The following is a 17,440-nucleotide window of genomic DNA, read 5'->3' as shown; positions in this document are numbered from 1 at the left end:
GTGGGCCAAAAACAATGATCTCAGTTTTGTCTGCGTTTAGCTGGAGAAAGTTGTTTTGCATCCACTACAGGACCATGTTCTCCTGTATCAGTGACAGAGAGTATCTACAGGACCATGTTCTCCTGTATCAGTGACAGAGAGTATCTACAGGCCCATGTTCTCCTGTATCAGTGACAGAGTATCTACAGGTCCATGTTCACCTGTATCAGTGACAGAGAGCATCTACAGACCCATGTTCACCTGTATCAGTGACAGAGAGTATCTACAGGTCCATGTTCACCTGTATCAGTGACAGAGTATCTACAGGTCCATGTTCACCTGTATCAGTGACAGAGAGTATCTACAGGCCCATGTTCACCTGTATCAGTGACAGAGAGTATCTATAGGCCCATGTTCACCTGTATCAGTGACAGAGAGTATCTATAGGCCCATGTTCACCTGTATCAGTGACAGAGAGTATCTACAGGTCCATGTTCACCAGCCGTCAGTGACACGTAGATCTGAGTGTCATCTGCATAGTTGTGGTACGACACATTGTTGCTGTTTATTAGCTGACCCAATGGAAGCATGTACAAGTTGAAAAAGAGGGGTCCCAAGGGTGACCCCTGGGTTACTCCACAGGTCATGGCAATTTTGTCTGAGACACAGTTGCAAATTTCGACAAAGTACGTCCTGTCCTCGAGATAGGACTTGAACCAGTTTAGAGCAGTACCAGAGAGTCCCACCCAGTTTTCTAACCTGTGGTCCACTGTGGTCCACTGTGGTCCTGTGGTCCACTGTGGTCCACTGTGGTCCACTGTGGTCCTGTGGTCCACTGTGTCAAAGGCAGCGCTCAGGTCCAGCAGAACTAAAACTGAGACCTTTCCTGCGTTGGTGTTCATGCGGATATCATTTGTCACCTTGATCAGAGCTGTCTCAGTGCTGTGATGGGGCCGAAATCCTGACTGGAAAGTATCAAACACATTGTTAGACAGGAGAAAGTAAGTGAGCTGCAGATATACTACTTTCTCCAGGACTTTTCCTAAGAATGGCAGGTTTGATATGGACCGGTAGTTCATTACATTGGCATCAAGGCTGCTCTTTTTTAGAAGAGGCTTAAAGAACAACTAAACACCAGTGCCCAGCCTTACTCCGCCCACAAGAAAATTTGAAAATTCCATCTAAAAAGGGCGTTGCTCAGCAGACCAGGGGGCAAGCAGGGGGGCATAGAGTTGGGCGTGGTCTGGGCTGTGATTGACACATTGGCGCCGTGACTGACCGCTAGCTAATGATGGAGAGTGACAGTGACAGCAGCTTCGCGACCGAGAGGTCTTTTGAGGTGGAGGATTTTTCTCCCCCTTCATCACCGGAGGTGGAGGTGGAGGATGTTGATGTGGAGGAGGCCGGCGGCCCTGAGCCATACATGTTTGAGCCGATGGCTCGCTCGTTGCCCGAGGCCACCGGTGCGGCCGGTACTGACGAGCCCGCCGAGGCGTCAGTGCCGCGAAGGATGGGTCCCGTTAGCGAATGGTAAATTGGTGTTAGCATTAGCGCTCAGTTTATCTGATTTAGAGCAAACGCAATCGAAAGGTTCATATTTATATTAAATTGTAGATATGTTCATACATGGATATTGAGGTATCATACAGACATAATAAGCTATCACTGAATCAACAGGTGTTTATGCGGCCACTGCACGTCCTTGTCCCCAGTGGAGAATGTGTGCTGCAGGGAGACACCAAAGGTATACTTGAATAAAATAAAAGCACAAGACATAATAATTCAATGTTTAGTTCTGTAGTAATATGCACAAAACATTACGACTTTTTCCTCCGCAACTTTCGCTAGCATTAATTGTCCCATTTGTGGTAGGTGATGCACAGATGTCAGCAGGTGGGTGTCAACACCTGCATTACGGAGCACCCGGGTTTCGAGGCAGTTGCCCTCAACCCATATGTACTGCAGGCAGTCTATGGGACATATGTGCAGCTCTTTGGTGAGATGCCAGAGACGTTGGTGCACAGGTTAGTTTTTGCAGGATAGCCTATTGATTTAAAATGATGTCGTTGACAACACATACATCACTTCTTTCAGCAATTACCGGCACCTTGCGTACCGGAATGTGGTCAGGTGGTGCTGGGGCTACCTCGGGCAGCACATTAGAGTGGTGATCCCGTCCTGTGCCGTCACCCGCATCAGGCAGGAGTTTCCGGAGGATGTGGCCTATACAGGGTTCCTTCCAGCCCTGGATTTCCATGGCCAATAAAAAATATCCAAAGAACACAATTGCCATTCTGAACATTTTTATTGCTTGTCTTGTCATATAAATTTAAACACCTGTCATTGCATAGCACACACCACAAATTATCATTCCACCCTTATATACACGCTTACATAATTGTATTGCTAGACAGCTGAAGCTGAGCCTCAGAATGGGATCTATTAGCCTATCTCAGTTGCAGTGTCTCTCAACTGAAGTTGACCCTCCTACATTTGAAGGAAAGCCATTTGACTTAAAAAATATATATAATTTCAGTACATAATACATATTTGGCATTTTAACCATCATTGTAGAGTATATAAATGCCAAAATACATAATTCTAGTTTTTGTTGAAATTTGCCTTGAAGTTTACTGTGCAACACACCAGTTGATAACCAATCAATCAAAGTTTATTTCCGTGGCACTTTACAACTACATCTTGGGAGACTCTTAATGAAAAAATAGTATAAAAAAAGCTATGTTCTGTAAAAGCACAGGCAAAATAATGGGAGTGAATTAAGGCACTGCCACGACAAAAGCACGATTGCGCCACTGCCTGTACCTGGACACATACAAAACATCTTAGAAGAGGAGCGCAGGGCTCTGCAGGAGTTATTCTAGTTCATGTAATTTATCTGTTACAGACACTTTGCATATCGCACTGTAGTTCTGTGTGACAGTGCATACCTTGGACAGTAAGTAATGCTTATTGATTTCTTTTTTTTTTTTTTACAGTTATTTACGTTATGGCCCCTTGAAATGAATCATCTTTCAAGGAGTTCCTTGATTAAATCATTATAATACTTTGCCAAAATGCAGAGTACAGATTTGCATCGCAATCATTTTAACATTGAAAGACCTTTAACACCTAAATGTATTCACAAATGGTTTGACAAATAAAAAAATCTTTGAATCGTGGTATGATAAATGATATGTGACACATCTGCACATTGAGGTATAACACACTGCTGATCCTGAGTTGGATGAATTGGTTGATTTTATAAAGTTGTACTTTATCTGTGACATTAGTCCTATCATCAACATGCTAGCCGCATGAGTCGTAGTGTTGTCAAGTACATGCATAAATACATGTTGTCATTAGTTCTAACAAAACAAAAAATATTAAAAAATCAATTAAAAGTTTATGTGCAGGCTTATGTGGGAGGGATGCATAAGCACCATTCTTCCTGGTGTATACATCGTGAGTTAGGAGCATTGTCTAGAAATAACTGGTACTTATATTAATTCTGCCCATCAACACCTAATGCACATAATGTGGCAAAAAAACAAAATGAATGATGAATTTATAGCTCAACATTATCCACAATTCTCCCACCTGCTGGTGTAACATGTAAACTACAATTGCTAAATTATTTTACATTATATTCAGACATTTTTGGTCTTTCACAGACAAATCATAGACCCTGTGACTTATATTAATGATAATTTTTGTAATTCACACATTTTCTTTTTAGATATGACTTGTGAGAGTTAATAGTTAATAGGAAAAACTGGCTCCTGTGACATCATCACATTCTAGAACCTGCAAACAACCAATTCCTGACAAATGGCTTTACCCCGACATTACATACACATTTATATGTATAATCTACACTTGTATACATTCTCCGGCGACAGTGGTGCAGAGAGTGGAGAAGGTCGTCTTGTGATCGGAGAATTGATTCGAACGCCGCAGGTGCACACTGTCGTTGTGTCCTTGGGCAAGACACTTCATCCTGCTTCCAATATCTGCATACACTGGTGCATGAATGAGAGTTAATGGGTGACTGGTTCCTTGATGTAAAGCCCTTTGAGTGTCTAAAGCAGGTAGAAAGGTGCTATATAAATGTGACCATTTTACATTCAATATTTCTTTAGTGTCCTACAATGATACATTAATGAAATGTATAATGCAAATTGATCCACACTATGATCATCAATTTATCATCAATATTCTGGTGGGCTCTCATGGAGGTATACCTGAGACTGAGGTCCATCTCGTCTTGCCCACACCTCTGGTTCATTGTTAGCCATGTCTCTTGGCTGACTCATGTCTGCTTTCTGAAAAGATTTTAGTTGTTATTGGCATGTAGGCATGTCAGAAGCAAACCTATAACAATGATCATCTTGCATAGTGTTTAGTTCTGGAAGGTCTTATTGTATATTATCTTCTGGTCACCTTATGTGCTCTTGAAAAACCGTGACCTGTGCCTGCTTACTGCCTCCTTTTTGTCTGGCCTCTCATACTGACCACAGAGTGGTTCAGGCACAGGTATATTGTCCGAGTACTCTTGATATGGCGCCGCATCCTGAACCACGCACTCGAACAGCAGAGCCATCAGCTTGTCAATGTAGACTTGGGAAAAACGTACAACATAATTATTATTACAATACTCATACATAACCGTCAAGCTTGTTTTCGGACATACATGTGGTGGATTTGGTCTTCAGAGCTCTCACAGTATAGTCACCGTGTTTGTACTTTGGGTACATTATGGAGTATCTCAGCTCACCGGTAGAAGTTCTGGCATGTGTGCGTTGCGCGTTCTCATTGTAGTGCATAGCTGAAATTTGTAACCTAGAACAATCAAAACAAACAGAAGGCAGCACTGACATTATTACAGTTTCAAAGAAATATATAATGAGGAAATAAAAATGGATACTTTGAGAAGGTTTTGGTATTCATTACCTGGCCAACATTCCTTTAAAGGAAAAGCCCACACTTTTCGGCGAGAACCTAATGATCAGGCTGTGGAATGCCTCAATGTAGGACGTGTGGTACAGTGGGCTGATTTTCTCCACGTCCTTTAGAAACCGTGGAGCCAATAAAATGGCTGTGAGTCTTTCACATGCTGCTGTGCCTAAACAAAAATGATCATGACATCAATGGAAAATTTACTTGGTTTAGAAAGCCAATGAAAAATTTCCAATGCAACTTAAAATATTATTTAAAAAAAGCATAGTCTTTACATACTTGGCCTGAGCCACTGCCTTGCTCTTTCCCCAACCAGAGGCTCGTGTTGGCAGCATGGGAACAGGGCATTGTCATGGGCGTGAACATCCTGTATATGGTTGGCCACAGAAGTCCACTTAGCCACAGCTTCTTCTCCTGAGGAGGAAGTTGAAGCTGACCAATAAAGATGGTTGACTATGCTCTTCCTCCACGGGCCCACGTCCTGAGTGGTCTTTTTCCTCGCCAGCTCATCAATCTTCTTCCCAATTCCTATATATAAATGGATACACATAGTATTTTTTTATTTTTTTGTGTTAACTTTACACTCAATACATACCCTTTCCCATGTGCCAAGGGTCGAAATAGTGAGTGATGTCCTTTTTTTCCTCCCTTATAAACTTCTGCACTCCTGTGTGTCTGTCTGTCACAATGGCCTGTACTTTGACACCCCTCTCTTCCAGCATGGTCAGACTGCGTATAAATCCCTCCTTCTCCATCCTTACACTGTTTCCAACTTCATTGCTCTGAAAGAGAACAGAATGCTCTACAGAAATGTGCACAATGATCCCTATTTAAATGTCCAAATGTAATCATGATGGTGTTTTACCTGGACAAGTTGGATGTCAATTACTCTGTTACTTTGCAGATTCATCATAGTGTAGCTACCATACTTGGCTGAATGTCCTGCAGCAATGCACATTACACTTTGGCATACTTTTATTCAAACATAAAAATAATCTTCATTAATTAATAAATGATTTACCTGGAGAGTCAGCGCGCATATCCCCGCCCATTGTCAAAGCCCCACTAGCAGCTGCCTCCCTGATATGTTCATCCTGCTCAAGCTTCCACTGCCAGCTGACCGTTGGGATGAGGAGCTTGGCCTGATGCTTGTGAAAAGTTTGCTCCGACAGCCCTTGAATGTTGAAAGCCCTCAGGAACTATAAATTGTAAAGTAATATTACCAACTGAACAATATGGAAACATAGTCAATACAGATGAGAATTTGGCTCTACCTTGGAAATCTGAGCAAAACACAAGCCAGTGAAGAGGACAGCAGCACAAAGCTGAAGGTTTCCAGCTGGGATGTCCTTCACCATCGGCTGGCTGGACCAGTCGTTGAAGTACTCACAGGTTGGACAGTGCTGTTTCACCCGGAGGAGTGTGCCCAATGTGGCTGTGTCAACTGTACAACGATGAGTGCAGACAGGACATTTCTGGAAAAGTGCCAACAGTTGGTCCTCGTGAACGATGTACTTTTTGGCTTTGTGGGGAGGGACTTCAGTGGAAGCGCTATGTTGCAGAAAAAGGCAAATGTAACCATTGAAGACAATACAATCCAATTTGTTCCAACGTATATTTTTAAACATTACAAAAGCATTTCTCCCCCCATAATTTGTACCTTGAACAGTTCAGAGAACTGTCGTTCAGATGGAAGCTGGGGTCAAACACAGACACGTCACACCTTTTCCTTTTCAGTGGTGTGGAGGCTGCCTGGGGACTTTCAGGAAGAGGGATTTCCATGAAGGTCTCGGTACCACATGAAACGCTGACGCTCCTCTGTGGAACCTGCACTTGCAAGCCTGTTTACAAGAATAAAGAAAAAAACATTTTTAATAGCACTAAGAAATAGTTACAGTAGAATCTAGCAACAAATCCAAAGCAAAATGAAAATCTTATACGATTCAAATAATGTATTATCCAGACAATGTTATAAAAGACAAATCACCTTTGCTCCGCCTGCTAGGCTTCACATTGGCCTGGACACATGCATGCCTGCTGATGATCGGATCAGTCTGACAGGCCATTTCTCTGGTTGCTTTAGGCTGAAAACATAAGCAATAATATTAGTAATAACACATAGTTTTAAGGGAGAAAAGTCTTTATTTGTATAGTGGTATAGAAAGACTAATTTCTGCAGTGTAGATTATTGCGTTTTATATCAGAGTAGTAAACAAAGTAGAAGATGTTCCCAGCAAAGGTTTGAAGCCTGTGCGCTAAGACATATGTCTATTGTAGGGCTTCAGCAACCCAAACCATGAGCAACATGCAGCTACCATGCACCCGGAAAAATAAAACTAATTCAACACTAGAATTACAGAAATAATCGCATGTGCTTTGTGCAACAAGAATACTGATGAGGCCAGGGACAATTTGCTGTATGGGGTCTTCCTAATGACAGTAATACTTGACTTGTACTTGAGTAACTATTATTTATAAAGAAAAGCAGGCTGTCTGCTAAATATTATGGTACTTGACCTGAGGAGTATTGGGGTAATATTTTTCTATCTTTTAGGAACTAAATCTTGGACTTTTACTGCATTTACCCGTTTTTGGCTATGCTTTTGTGTTAGTTTCACACTGCAGTGAGCAGTGACTGCAAAAGACACAGGATAAGATACTAAACTTGACGTTATAGCTTTATTACTTTTAATATGTTGAAAAGTTAGCAACACAGCGCACTTCAGGAGATACCTTTAGCCTACTGTGACCACGGAGACTGTAGAGCTGAATGTTTTATTGTAATACCGTTGTTCAACACGCAGCTATGTGGACGTGATAAAAACAAACGCTAGTGACAGTCATGTCCTGGAGATCGCGTTAGCTTACGACATTATAAACTCAAGGCAAAAGTTAGCCCTCCACTAGCTAACAGAGTGAACAACAAAACCGAGAGCATGTAACATACTGCACTAAACTCAGCAATACAGCGGTGACCTGCTCCGCGGAGCCGCGCAGTTCCCTCGCGGGGCAGGGGGATGTTGAAGCCGGTCTGGAGGCGCAGTCAGCGCCCACAGCCCTGGGGCTGGATCAGGGCTGTTGTGGCGCTGAAATGGCCCCTTCGGTGCATTCAACATTCAAAGTTATTAGCGCTGTTGTGACCACGGCACCGGGTCGCCTACACAAAGCCCTCTACCCCACTCCAAATATGCTTTAGTATTGATATGCACGATTTACGTGGATGACCGTTTTCAGGATCAAAACGGCGTTTTCCGCCAAAAGGTGACAAGTCTGCAGCTCTTGACGTTATGTGTCTGACACTGCAGCTACAAAGATTGCTATTATAAGCGCCAAATCATCAATATTAGTTGTTTTGGTCATGACTTTGTTCACTCACCTCAGCTTGGCGCCCGAAAGCTCCGGGTTGGCGGGGCAGCAGTGTTGGTAGCTCCATCCTCAGTTGTGGAAGACCAAGGGTGGGGACAGCCTCGCTCTTCAAAAGGCGCTTCTTAGCAAAGCCAAGCTCAAACTCCATCAAGTTGGCGAAGGAATCACGCGTAAAATGTTCTTTGCAAACTCCAGCATAAGGCGGGAGTTCGCAGTTTTCCCCCAGGCCAATTGCGCGTAACCACTGGCGCCTAAAGTCTAAGTCCTGTGGAAAGTAATGTAACCCTACAGTACTATGACAGCCCACAACACTACACTTTCTCCCCATCCTGACAAACAAGACTACAACAAACACTACACGCTAATATTACACACAATAACACTAACTACAACTAATGCTAACACCTAGCCTATACTAAATGCACTCCGTTAATCTAAACTAACACACAATAACAAAATCAAACTAATCTAACCACGCTACGAAACTACCTGACTAAAGTAACTACACTAGAAACGCTAAAGAACTAACTAAATACTATGCTAATATACTGCTAACCTGAAAATCGATGTAAAATGCTCGCTCGCTATTCCAACTCCAACTCGCTACGGGGGCGTGTGCGAGACTCGGCTGGTTTTATACCCCAAGCGCCAGAGCGACGGCCGTCACACAGCACAAAGTCACGTCACACAGAGGCCAGAGCAAATGGAGAGACAGGGCACGAAATTCAAATAGCTCAACCGAAAATGGAGAGAGAGAGCCACACAGAAGTTTTTTGGCTCAAAAGGGAGATTTTATCTAATTTGCACTAAAATGTAAAAAAAAAGGCCAGGACGTGTAGAGAGCACTATAAGAAACATATTTATGCAGTTTATAAGCTAAGAAAAGTTGATTTGGTGCTTAGTTGTCCTTTAATGACTGCAATTTTCAAGGCCTTTGGAAATGCTCCAGTCTGGAGTGAGATGTTAACTAACTGAGCAAGTTGCGGTAACAAGCTGGTCAGCACAGACTTCAGAAATCTAGTGGGTAATTCATCAAGGCAGCATGTACATGAACTCAGACCGGAGATAACCTCTTCCATTGTTCTGTCAGTAACAGGTGTGAAATGTGTCAGCTCAAGGTGTTTATCTGGTGGCAGAGTTTCTATTTGTGTTGTGGAAATTATGGCATTTTTAATGCTTTGGACTTTGTCATAGAAAAATATTGCAAACTCATTGGACTTAGATGTAGAGATTAGTTCTAGGGGCAGTGAAACTGGAGGGTTAGTTATTCTGTTTACTGTGGAAAACAGAACAGGATAATAATTTCTGCAGTTTGAGATGATTGTAGAGAAATACTTCTCCCTTGCTCCACGCAAAATCTGGTTGAACACACAAAGTACTTCTTTGTAAACCTCAAAATGAACCTGGAGCTTTGACTTGCGCCATTTCCGTTCGGCTTTTCGGCACTCCCTTTTCTGTGCCCTGACCAAATCTTCACTTCTCCAAGGTGCCTTTTGCCTATTGTTAACCATTTTAACCTTGACAGGAGCAATAGTATCCAAAACATTTAAGACCCCTGATGTGTAAGAGTCCAACAGATTATCAACATTAGAACATGGGGCATTTTCAAATCTGATCATCTCCATAAACTGTGTTCTTGTTGTATCATTTATGTGTCTTCTTAGAATAACTCCAGGCCCAACCACTGGTTTAGGGGTAACACACTGGTCAAAGAAGACACAAAAATGATCAGATAAAGCAACATCAACAACATTCACATTTGATATATTAACACCTTTTGTAATAACTAGATTTAGAGTGTGGCCTTTGTTGTGAGTCGCCTCACTCACGTGCTGAGTTAAACCAAACATTTCAAGGACAGCACTGAGTTCTTTTGCATGCCTGTCGTTGGTCACATCCACATGCACGTTAAAATCACCTGAAATTACTAAACCATTGAAATGCAAATAAATGAAAGTAATTCAGTAAAATCTTCAATAGAACAATTTTGTGGTGGTTTGTAAATAGTCACATAAAGAATGGAAGATTGTTTTATCTCCATTTTGAATGACACATACTCAAACGATGGAAAAACCCCAAATGACAAGTTTTGTAGGAGTACATTTTCCCTGAATATAACAAAAACACCCCCACCCCTCTGGTTTTGACACAAAATTAAAGTGAGATGGACTACACTCAATCAAAACTGCATTACCAGTGTTTTTGTCAAGCCATGTTTCAGTTAAAAACATAAAATCTAGATTATAAGAGGAAATAAAACTATTTATTATAAAGGACTTGTTTTTTAGCGATCTGACATTGAGTACAGCATGTTTGAGATGTATCTATGTTTGAGTGGGTGGAATCTTTTTGCAGGGGACATGGATTAGATTTCTTTGATTGGACGGTCTGACTGTCCCTCTCTTATCTAATCTATGTTGTTTGACAGTACTAATTGTCTTGTAAGAACACACACCCTCTATGGACCTCTGGTTGGTTTTGAGTTTGCTATGTATGGTAGCAACACAGAGGCCCCTAATGTCCTAGACAGCAGCAGTGAAGCTGCTGGAGATAACAGCTGTGGGCGCCGGTGGTGGGGGCCGAGCTGGGGAGACCTTGGTTTGTGAAAAAGGCGGAGGTGGGAGAGGGGCATGATTCTTCTTTGGGGATGGAAGCCTTGGTCTTGACACGACTGGATGAGGGGAGTCATTTTAATCCAATGTTTTATCAAGTCTTCAAGATGGTTGGAAAATCCCATAGGTGACTCTGGGGATGGGAACGATTCAGAAAAGTCTCTGGAGGGTGTAGATGTAGTAGTCGGGCTCAAGGCCTGTGGTGGAGTAGGTGAAAGTGCTCCTTCGGCTGAATCGTTTAATATAGGTGCAGGTGGTGCTGAAGCTGAGCTTTTCCCCGGAGATGCAGGTGGTGATGCTGCTATTGTTGAAACGCTTTCCGGAGATGTGGTATGGGTGGTGCTGGTGTGGCTAAATCCATAACTGTGGCTGAGTCCATAGGTGCAGGTGGTGCTGCTGTGGCTGAATCCTTAACTGTGGCTGAGTCTATAGGTGCAGATAATGCTGCTGTGGCTGAGTCCATAACTGTGGCTGAGTCTATAGGTGCAGATGGTGCTGCTGTGGCTGAATCCTTAACTGTGGCTGAGTCCATAGGTGCAGATGGTGCTGCTGTGGCTGAAACCTTAACTGTGGCTGAGTCCATAGGTGCAGGTGGTGCTGCTGTGGCTGAATCCTTAACTGTGGCTGAGTCTATAGGTGCAGATGGTGCTGCTGTGGCTGAGTCCATAACTGTGGCTGAGTCTATAGGTGCAGATGGTGCTGCTGTGGCTGAAACCTTAACTGTGGCTGAGTCCATAGGTGCAGGTGGTGCTGCTGTGGCTGAATCCTTAACTGTGGCTGAGTCCATAGGTGCAGGTGGTGCTGCTGTGGCTGAATCCTTAACTGTGGCTGAGTCTATAGGTGCAGATGGTGCTGCTGTGGCTGAATCCTTAACTGTGGCTGAGTCTATAGGTGCAGATGGTGCTGCTGTGGCTGAGTCCATAACTGTGGCTGAGTCTATAGGTGCAGATGGTGCTGCTGTGGCTGAATCCTTAACTGTGGCTGAGTCCATAGGTGCAGATGGTGCTGCTGTGGCTGAAACCTTAACTGTGGCTGAGTCCATAGGTGCAGATGGTGCTGCTGTGGTTGAATCCTTAACTGTGGCTGAGTCTATAGGTGCAGATGGTGCTGCTGTGGCTGAATCCTTAACTGTGGCTGAGTCCATAGGTGCAGATGGTGCTGCTGTGGCTGAAACCTTAACTGTGGCTGAGTCCATAGGTGCAGATGGTGCTGCTGTGGTTGAATCCTTAACTGTGGCTGAGTCTATAGGTGCAGATGGTGCTGCTGTGGTTGAATCCTTAACTGTGGCTGAGTCCATTACTGCAGGTGCAGATGATGCAGCTGCAACTGTATCTTTTATTGGTGATGCAGACGAAGCCTTTGCTGGTGAGCCAGGAGCTCTTCTCATGCTCCTCTCGGCTCTCCCTTGTAGCTCAGGCCTCCTCTGATTTTGCAGAGCATGGAGGAGATTTTCCGTCAGTCGTCTCACTCCACCTCTGCTCAGATGAGGGCCATTTCCTTAAAACAGATCATGTCGTTGCCAGAACAGATTAAAGTTCAATCCTCTCGACTCGCAGACTTTGGACAGCCATGTATTCAAATGAAACAGCCGGGAGAATTTGTTTATTCTCCTGTCGATGTTTGGGATGGGTCCACTGATGAAAATTTGTATTGCCTCTTTATCCAGACAATCAAGTCTCTCAAAACGTTTATTGAACTTTTCTCTCAGGTCTTCAGACTCTTTCTTTCTCAGACTCTTCAGACTCTTTCTCAGACTGTTTCTTATGTCCACAGCACCAACATGTATGATAAGTTTATCAATCCCAGGGTTATTGACACTGGCCTTGACACTTGGCACACTTTTTCTCTCGAGCTTTGTTTTCACTTCTTGTTCTCTGATTGTCTCTGATTTTCTCTGTTTGTTACACTCATCTTCTGAGAGATGTGAAAATCTGTTTGTTAACTTTATTCCAGGTTCATTTTTACTAGCATGTTGTCTTTGCTTTGGCCGACCACCAAGTTGTCTGTTTAGTTTAGTATAGCATGGGGGTAGAGCAAAGAGGGACTCAAAATATAGGTTTTTCAGGCAAGAGCTCATTCAAAGATGCGGCTTAGCTATATTTTCAGCTCCGTCAGCGCTGGCCGGATCAAGCTCCACAGTTCAGACCGCACTAGACAGGAAAGAGAGCGACAACAACATCCAGACTTTCAAAGTAAAATAGACGTCTATGATCACGGATCTTAAAAACTCGTAATTCCGATAAATCTTAAAAAAAAATGTAAAAGTTGTGATTTCGAAATTTCCTTGCGGAACTGCAGCAGCGGCGGAGACGTTCGGGGTGGACTGAAGAGGAGGCAGTGGGCGGTGATGTCACTGCCGTTTAGAGGCGGCCAAGAGTGGAGAGGAGCTGAGCGAACAGGCGGAAGGTGTGGAATCCTCCATCCATCCATCCATCCATTTTCTTCCGCTTTATCCGGGGCCAGGTCGCGGGGGCAGCAGTCCCAGCAGAGATGCCCAAACTTCCCGATCCACACACACCTCCTCCAGCTGTTCTGGGGGGACCCCGAGGCGACACCAGGCCAGCTCGGAGACATAGTCCCACCACCGTGTCCTGGGCCTTCCACGAGGCCTTGTCCCACTAGGACATGCCTGGAACACTTCCCACGGGAGGCGACCAGGAGGCATCCGGAACAGATGCCCGAGCCACCCCAGCTGTGGAATCCTACACTCCTCTTTCCGCCCCACTCCAACGAACTGCTCTATTAACTATAATTTCAGGTGGTGTAAATGTAAGTAAGTAAGTGCTTTGTTTGCCATTGTACAAGCATACACCGAAATAGTGTCAGTTGTTAGTCCTGAGCCGCAGAGACTGAGCCGCGCTGCCTTTGTGGGTGAACCTGACCAGCATGTTTATGGAGGTCAGGGAAACCGGAGCACACGGAGGAAACCTGGCTGTTCAGTCTCCTCTGATCCTCTGTCCCTGTTTCAGAGCATGGTGTCCTGCACTGGTCAGCTCCTCTACCTCCTCCTTCCTGTAGCGCCTCTTGTGACGCCTCCACTGCGCTGCAGGTGTGGGGGGCTCTTGATGCCTCTTCAGAGTCTCCGAAGAAGGAGTGTGTAGGTCTCAAATGTCTTTAAGTCATTGTTTTCTTTAGGACCATTACGGACTCTTTGCAGTTAAAAAATTGTTCGAAACTCCACAAAAACACAGCAAAGACATACAAAAGTATCCAGTAAAAAATGTGGGACAGAAAGCAGAAATGCAGTTCACAGAAAAAACTAAAAACGCAGCTGTACCCAGAGAGAGATATGCAGGGGTTAAAGAGCTACTAACCCCTCCTTCCAGAGCCTCAGCCTAACCCCCAGATTCCACATTCTCCGTGCCCGCCCCGCCCCGCCCCGCCCCGACCGCCGCAGCAAATGCGTTGCTATGTTGAACGTTCAGGAACATTCCACATTGTCCACTCCGCTCCGAGGGGCCTACGTCGCCTCTCCGCCTCGATAAAAATACGGATCAACCCTATTTTCAGGTCCGTCTGCGCCCCGTCAGCTCTGGCCGGATCAAGCTCAACAGTTCAGATCGCACCAGAAGACAGGAAAGAGAACGAAAACAATATCCGGGTTTTCGAAGTAAAATGTTGAAGTATAAATATAAATAAAGAACGTATCCAACATATAAAGTAATTTATACATATATTTACATTGAAGTTGATTTTTTATTTTTATATGCATATAATTACATTGAGCCTGTAGTAACACTAAATAAACAATTTAAACATTGTTGTGTATGTCCTACGTGCTTTTTGTGGTCAGTAAATGGTGGTTATTCTGTAAATGATGTAGGCTATATGTCCATTCTACATGCACCTTGTATTTTCAATGGCCTCAATGTGATGACATCCTGTCGCACATATCGACACTTGCGATGGACGAGGAAAAAACGATTGTTGAAGTGGAGAGCCAAAAAATCTTGTATGATCCAAGTCATCCTTTTTATAAGGACACGCACAGAAAGGAGCGCACATGGGTGGAAATTGCGCGAGTTTTGGAGGTAGAAGATGATAAGTTGACTGTTCTTCCATCCTTGTAATAAGTGTTTATTACTTGTGTTGTGGGGATGATCGTTTTTGACGGGACTTTTTGTTGTTGCTGAAAATAACAAGAAGCTAAGTTATGTGTTAAACTACATATTTGTTTTAAAAACATTCTCATTATGTTGTCAGATATTTGTACATTGTATAACCGTTTTTTTTTGCAATAAAGTAACGCTTTGTTGAGGAATGTACAAACATGGCAGACAGGCCTGTTGTTCTGATGCAAATGTGATTAATGGCTGCTTTGCAAGGTGTTAACTCCCCTCAGCTCTTTAGCCCTTATAAGCAGTGAGCTCTAATCATTTGGAACATTTAAAATTTACATCACGTAATAATGTAAAGGGCTCCGGGGGTGGATGAGATTCGCCCTGAGTACCTGAAGTCTCTGGATGTTGTAGGACTGTCTTGGCTGACACGTCTCTGCAACATCGCGTGGCGGTCGGGGACAGTGCCCCTGGATTGGCAGACCGGGGTGGTGGTCCCTCTCTTTAAGAAGGGGGATCGGAGGGTGTGTTCCAATTACAGAGGGATCACCCTCCTCAGCCTCCCCGGTAAGGTCTACTCCAGGGTGCTGGAGAGGAGGATCCGGCCGATAGTTGAACCTTGGATCCAGGAGGAACAATGCGGTTTTCGTCCTGGTCGTGGCACACTGGACCAGCTCTATGCCCTCCGTCGGGTGCTCGAGGGTTCGTGGGAGTTTGCCCAACCAGTCCACATGTGTTTTGTGGATCTGGAGAAAGCGTTCGACCGCGTCCCTCGTGGTGCCCTGTGGGGGGTGCTCCGGGAGTATGGGGTCCGGGGCCCTCTGCTAAGGGCTGTCCGTTCCCTGTATGACCGCAGCAGGAGCTTGGTTCGCATTGCCGGCAGTAAGTCAGACCTGTTCCCGGTGCGTGTTGGTCTCCTCAGGGCTGCCCTTTGTCACCGGTTCTGTTCATTACTTTTATGGACAGAATTTCTAGGCGCAGCCAGGGGCCGGAGGGTGTCCGGTTTGGGAGCCTCAGGGTCTCATCTCTGCTGTTTGCAGATGATGTTGTTCTGTTGGCTTCAACGAACCAGGACCTTCAGCTGCTCTGGGGCAGTTTGCAGCCGAGTGTGTAGCGGCCGGGATGAGAATCAGCACCTCCAAATCCGAGGCCATGGTTCTCCATCGGAAAAAGGTGGCTTCCCCTCTTCAGGTCGGTGGGGACTCCTTAACTCAAGTGGAGGAGTTCAAGTATCTCGGGGTCTTGTTCACGAGTGAGGGACGGAAGGAGCGTGAGATGGACAGACGGATCGGTGCGGCGTCAGCAGTGATGCGGTCGCTGAATCGGTCTGTCGTGGTGAAGAGGGAGCTGAGTCGGGGCAAAGCTCTCGATTTACCGATCGATCTACGTTCCCACCCTCACCTATGGTCATGAGATTTGGGTAATGACCGAAAGGACAAGATCGCGAATACAAGCGGCCGAAATGAGTTTCCTTCGCAGGGTGGCTGGGCGCACCCTTCGAGATCGGGTGAGGAGCTCAGTTACCCGGGAGGAGCTCGGAGTAGAGTCGCTGCTCCTTCACGTCGAAAGGAGCCAGCTGAGGTGCTTAGGGCATCTGTTCCGGATGCCTCCTGGTCGCCTCCCGCGGGAGGTGTTCCAGGCATGTCCTAGTGGGACAAGGCCTCGTGGAAGACCCAGGACACGGTGGTGGGACTATGTCTCCGAGCTGGCCTGGTGTCGCCTCGGGGTCCCCCCAGAACAGCTGGAGGAGGTGTGTGTGGATCGGGAAGTTTGGGCATCTCTGCTGAGACTGCTGCCCCCACGACCCGGCCCCGGATAAAGCGGAAGAAAATGGATGGATGGATGGAATAATGTAAAGAAAGAGTTAAAAAAAAAGAACACATATAGCATTGAAACAGGTTTTATTTTCAAACTTTAAATATGTATTAACAAATCAAGGACAATACTTAAATCATCCTATCCTGCCATGACACACTGCCTTCAGGGGAATTAAAATATGCACAAAATGCATCCCTAAAGTTCCTGGCCTCAGCAGCTGTGTGCTGTCCTGCCATGTTGCCAACAGGTCGCATCCTTCTTCCCTGCTGCTGGGCTTCATCGAGCAGCCGCTGAGAGTCCCTTGGAGAAATCAGGAAGTTGTGGAGGATGCATGCAGCAATGACAACGGCATCAACATTGTCAGGGAGAAGGTTGATCCGGCGATAAAAAATCCTCCACCTTGAGGCCAAAATCCCAAAAGCATTCTCCACAACCATCCGTGCTCTTGAGAGGCGGTAGTTGTAGATCCTCTTCTCACGGTCTAGGAGTGCTCCAGGGTATGGCCTCATCAGGTAGTTTTTCAGCGGAAAGGCAGCATCAGCAACAATCACATGTGGCATCCTTTTACCAGTGGCCTCACCAGGTAGGGGGGCATTTGGTGGCACATGTAGGGTACCGTGCTCCATTCCAATACCCAAGGCAGATCCTGCA

At 45.0% G+C, this 17,440-nt stretch overlaps 1 protein-coding gene across 1 annotated transcript; it reads right to left on the bottom strand.

The window, feature by feature from the left end:
* Nucleotides 1–4,389: 4,389 nt before the first annotated feature.
* On the bottom strand, nucleotides 4,390–9,026 carry LOC306977835 (uncharacterized protein). Its single transcript, XM_079576275.1, has 11 exons — nucleotides 8,312–9,026; nucleotides 6,923–7,019; nucleotides 6,596–6,776; nucleotides 6,210–6,486; nucleotides 5,957–6,134; nucleotides 5,801–5,877; nucleotides 5,531–5,717; nucleotides 5,215–5,463; nucleotides 4,930–5,101; nucleotides 4,754–4,818; nucleotides 4,390–4,596 (listed from the first exon to the last, which is right to left on the bottom strand). Exons 1-11 carry the CDS (start codon nucleotides 8,627–8,629, stop codon nucleotides 4,421–4,423), a joined length of 1,977 nt encoding a protein of 658 aa, XP_079432401.1. The 5' UTR covers nucleotides 8,630–9,026; the 3' UTR covers nucleotides 4,390–4,420.
* Nucleotides 9,027–17,440: the final 8,414 nt, after the last annotated feature.

This window comes from Gobius niger (genome assembly GCF_951799975.1).
Source record: "Gobius niger genome assembly, chromosome: 18".
NCBI lineage: Eukaryota > Metazoa > Chordata > Actinopteri > Gobiiformes > Gobiidae > Gobius > Gobius niger.
This window is presented reverse-complemented; position numbering and strand designations above follow the sequence as displayed.

Coding starts and splice junctions, on each gene's coding strand:
- LOC306977835 (XM_079576275.1), bottom strand. CDS start 8,629: ATGGGGAGAAAGTGTAGTGTTGTGGGCTGTCATAGTACTGTAGGGTTA. Junction 7,020..8,311: donor CTTTCGGGCGCCAAGCTGAG/GTGAGTGAACAA, acceptor TTATGTTTTCAG/CCTAAAGCAACCAGAGAAAT. Junction 5,878..5,956: donor TATGCGCGCTGACTCTCCAG/GTAAATCATTTA, acceptor GCATTGCTGCAG/GACATTCAGCCAAGTATGGT.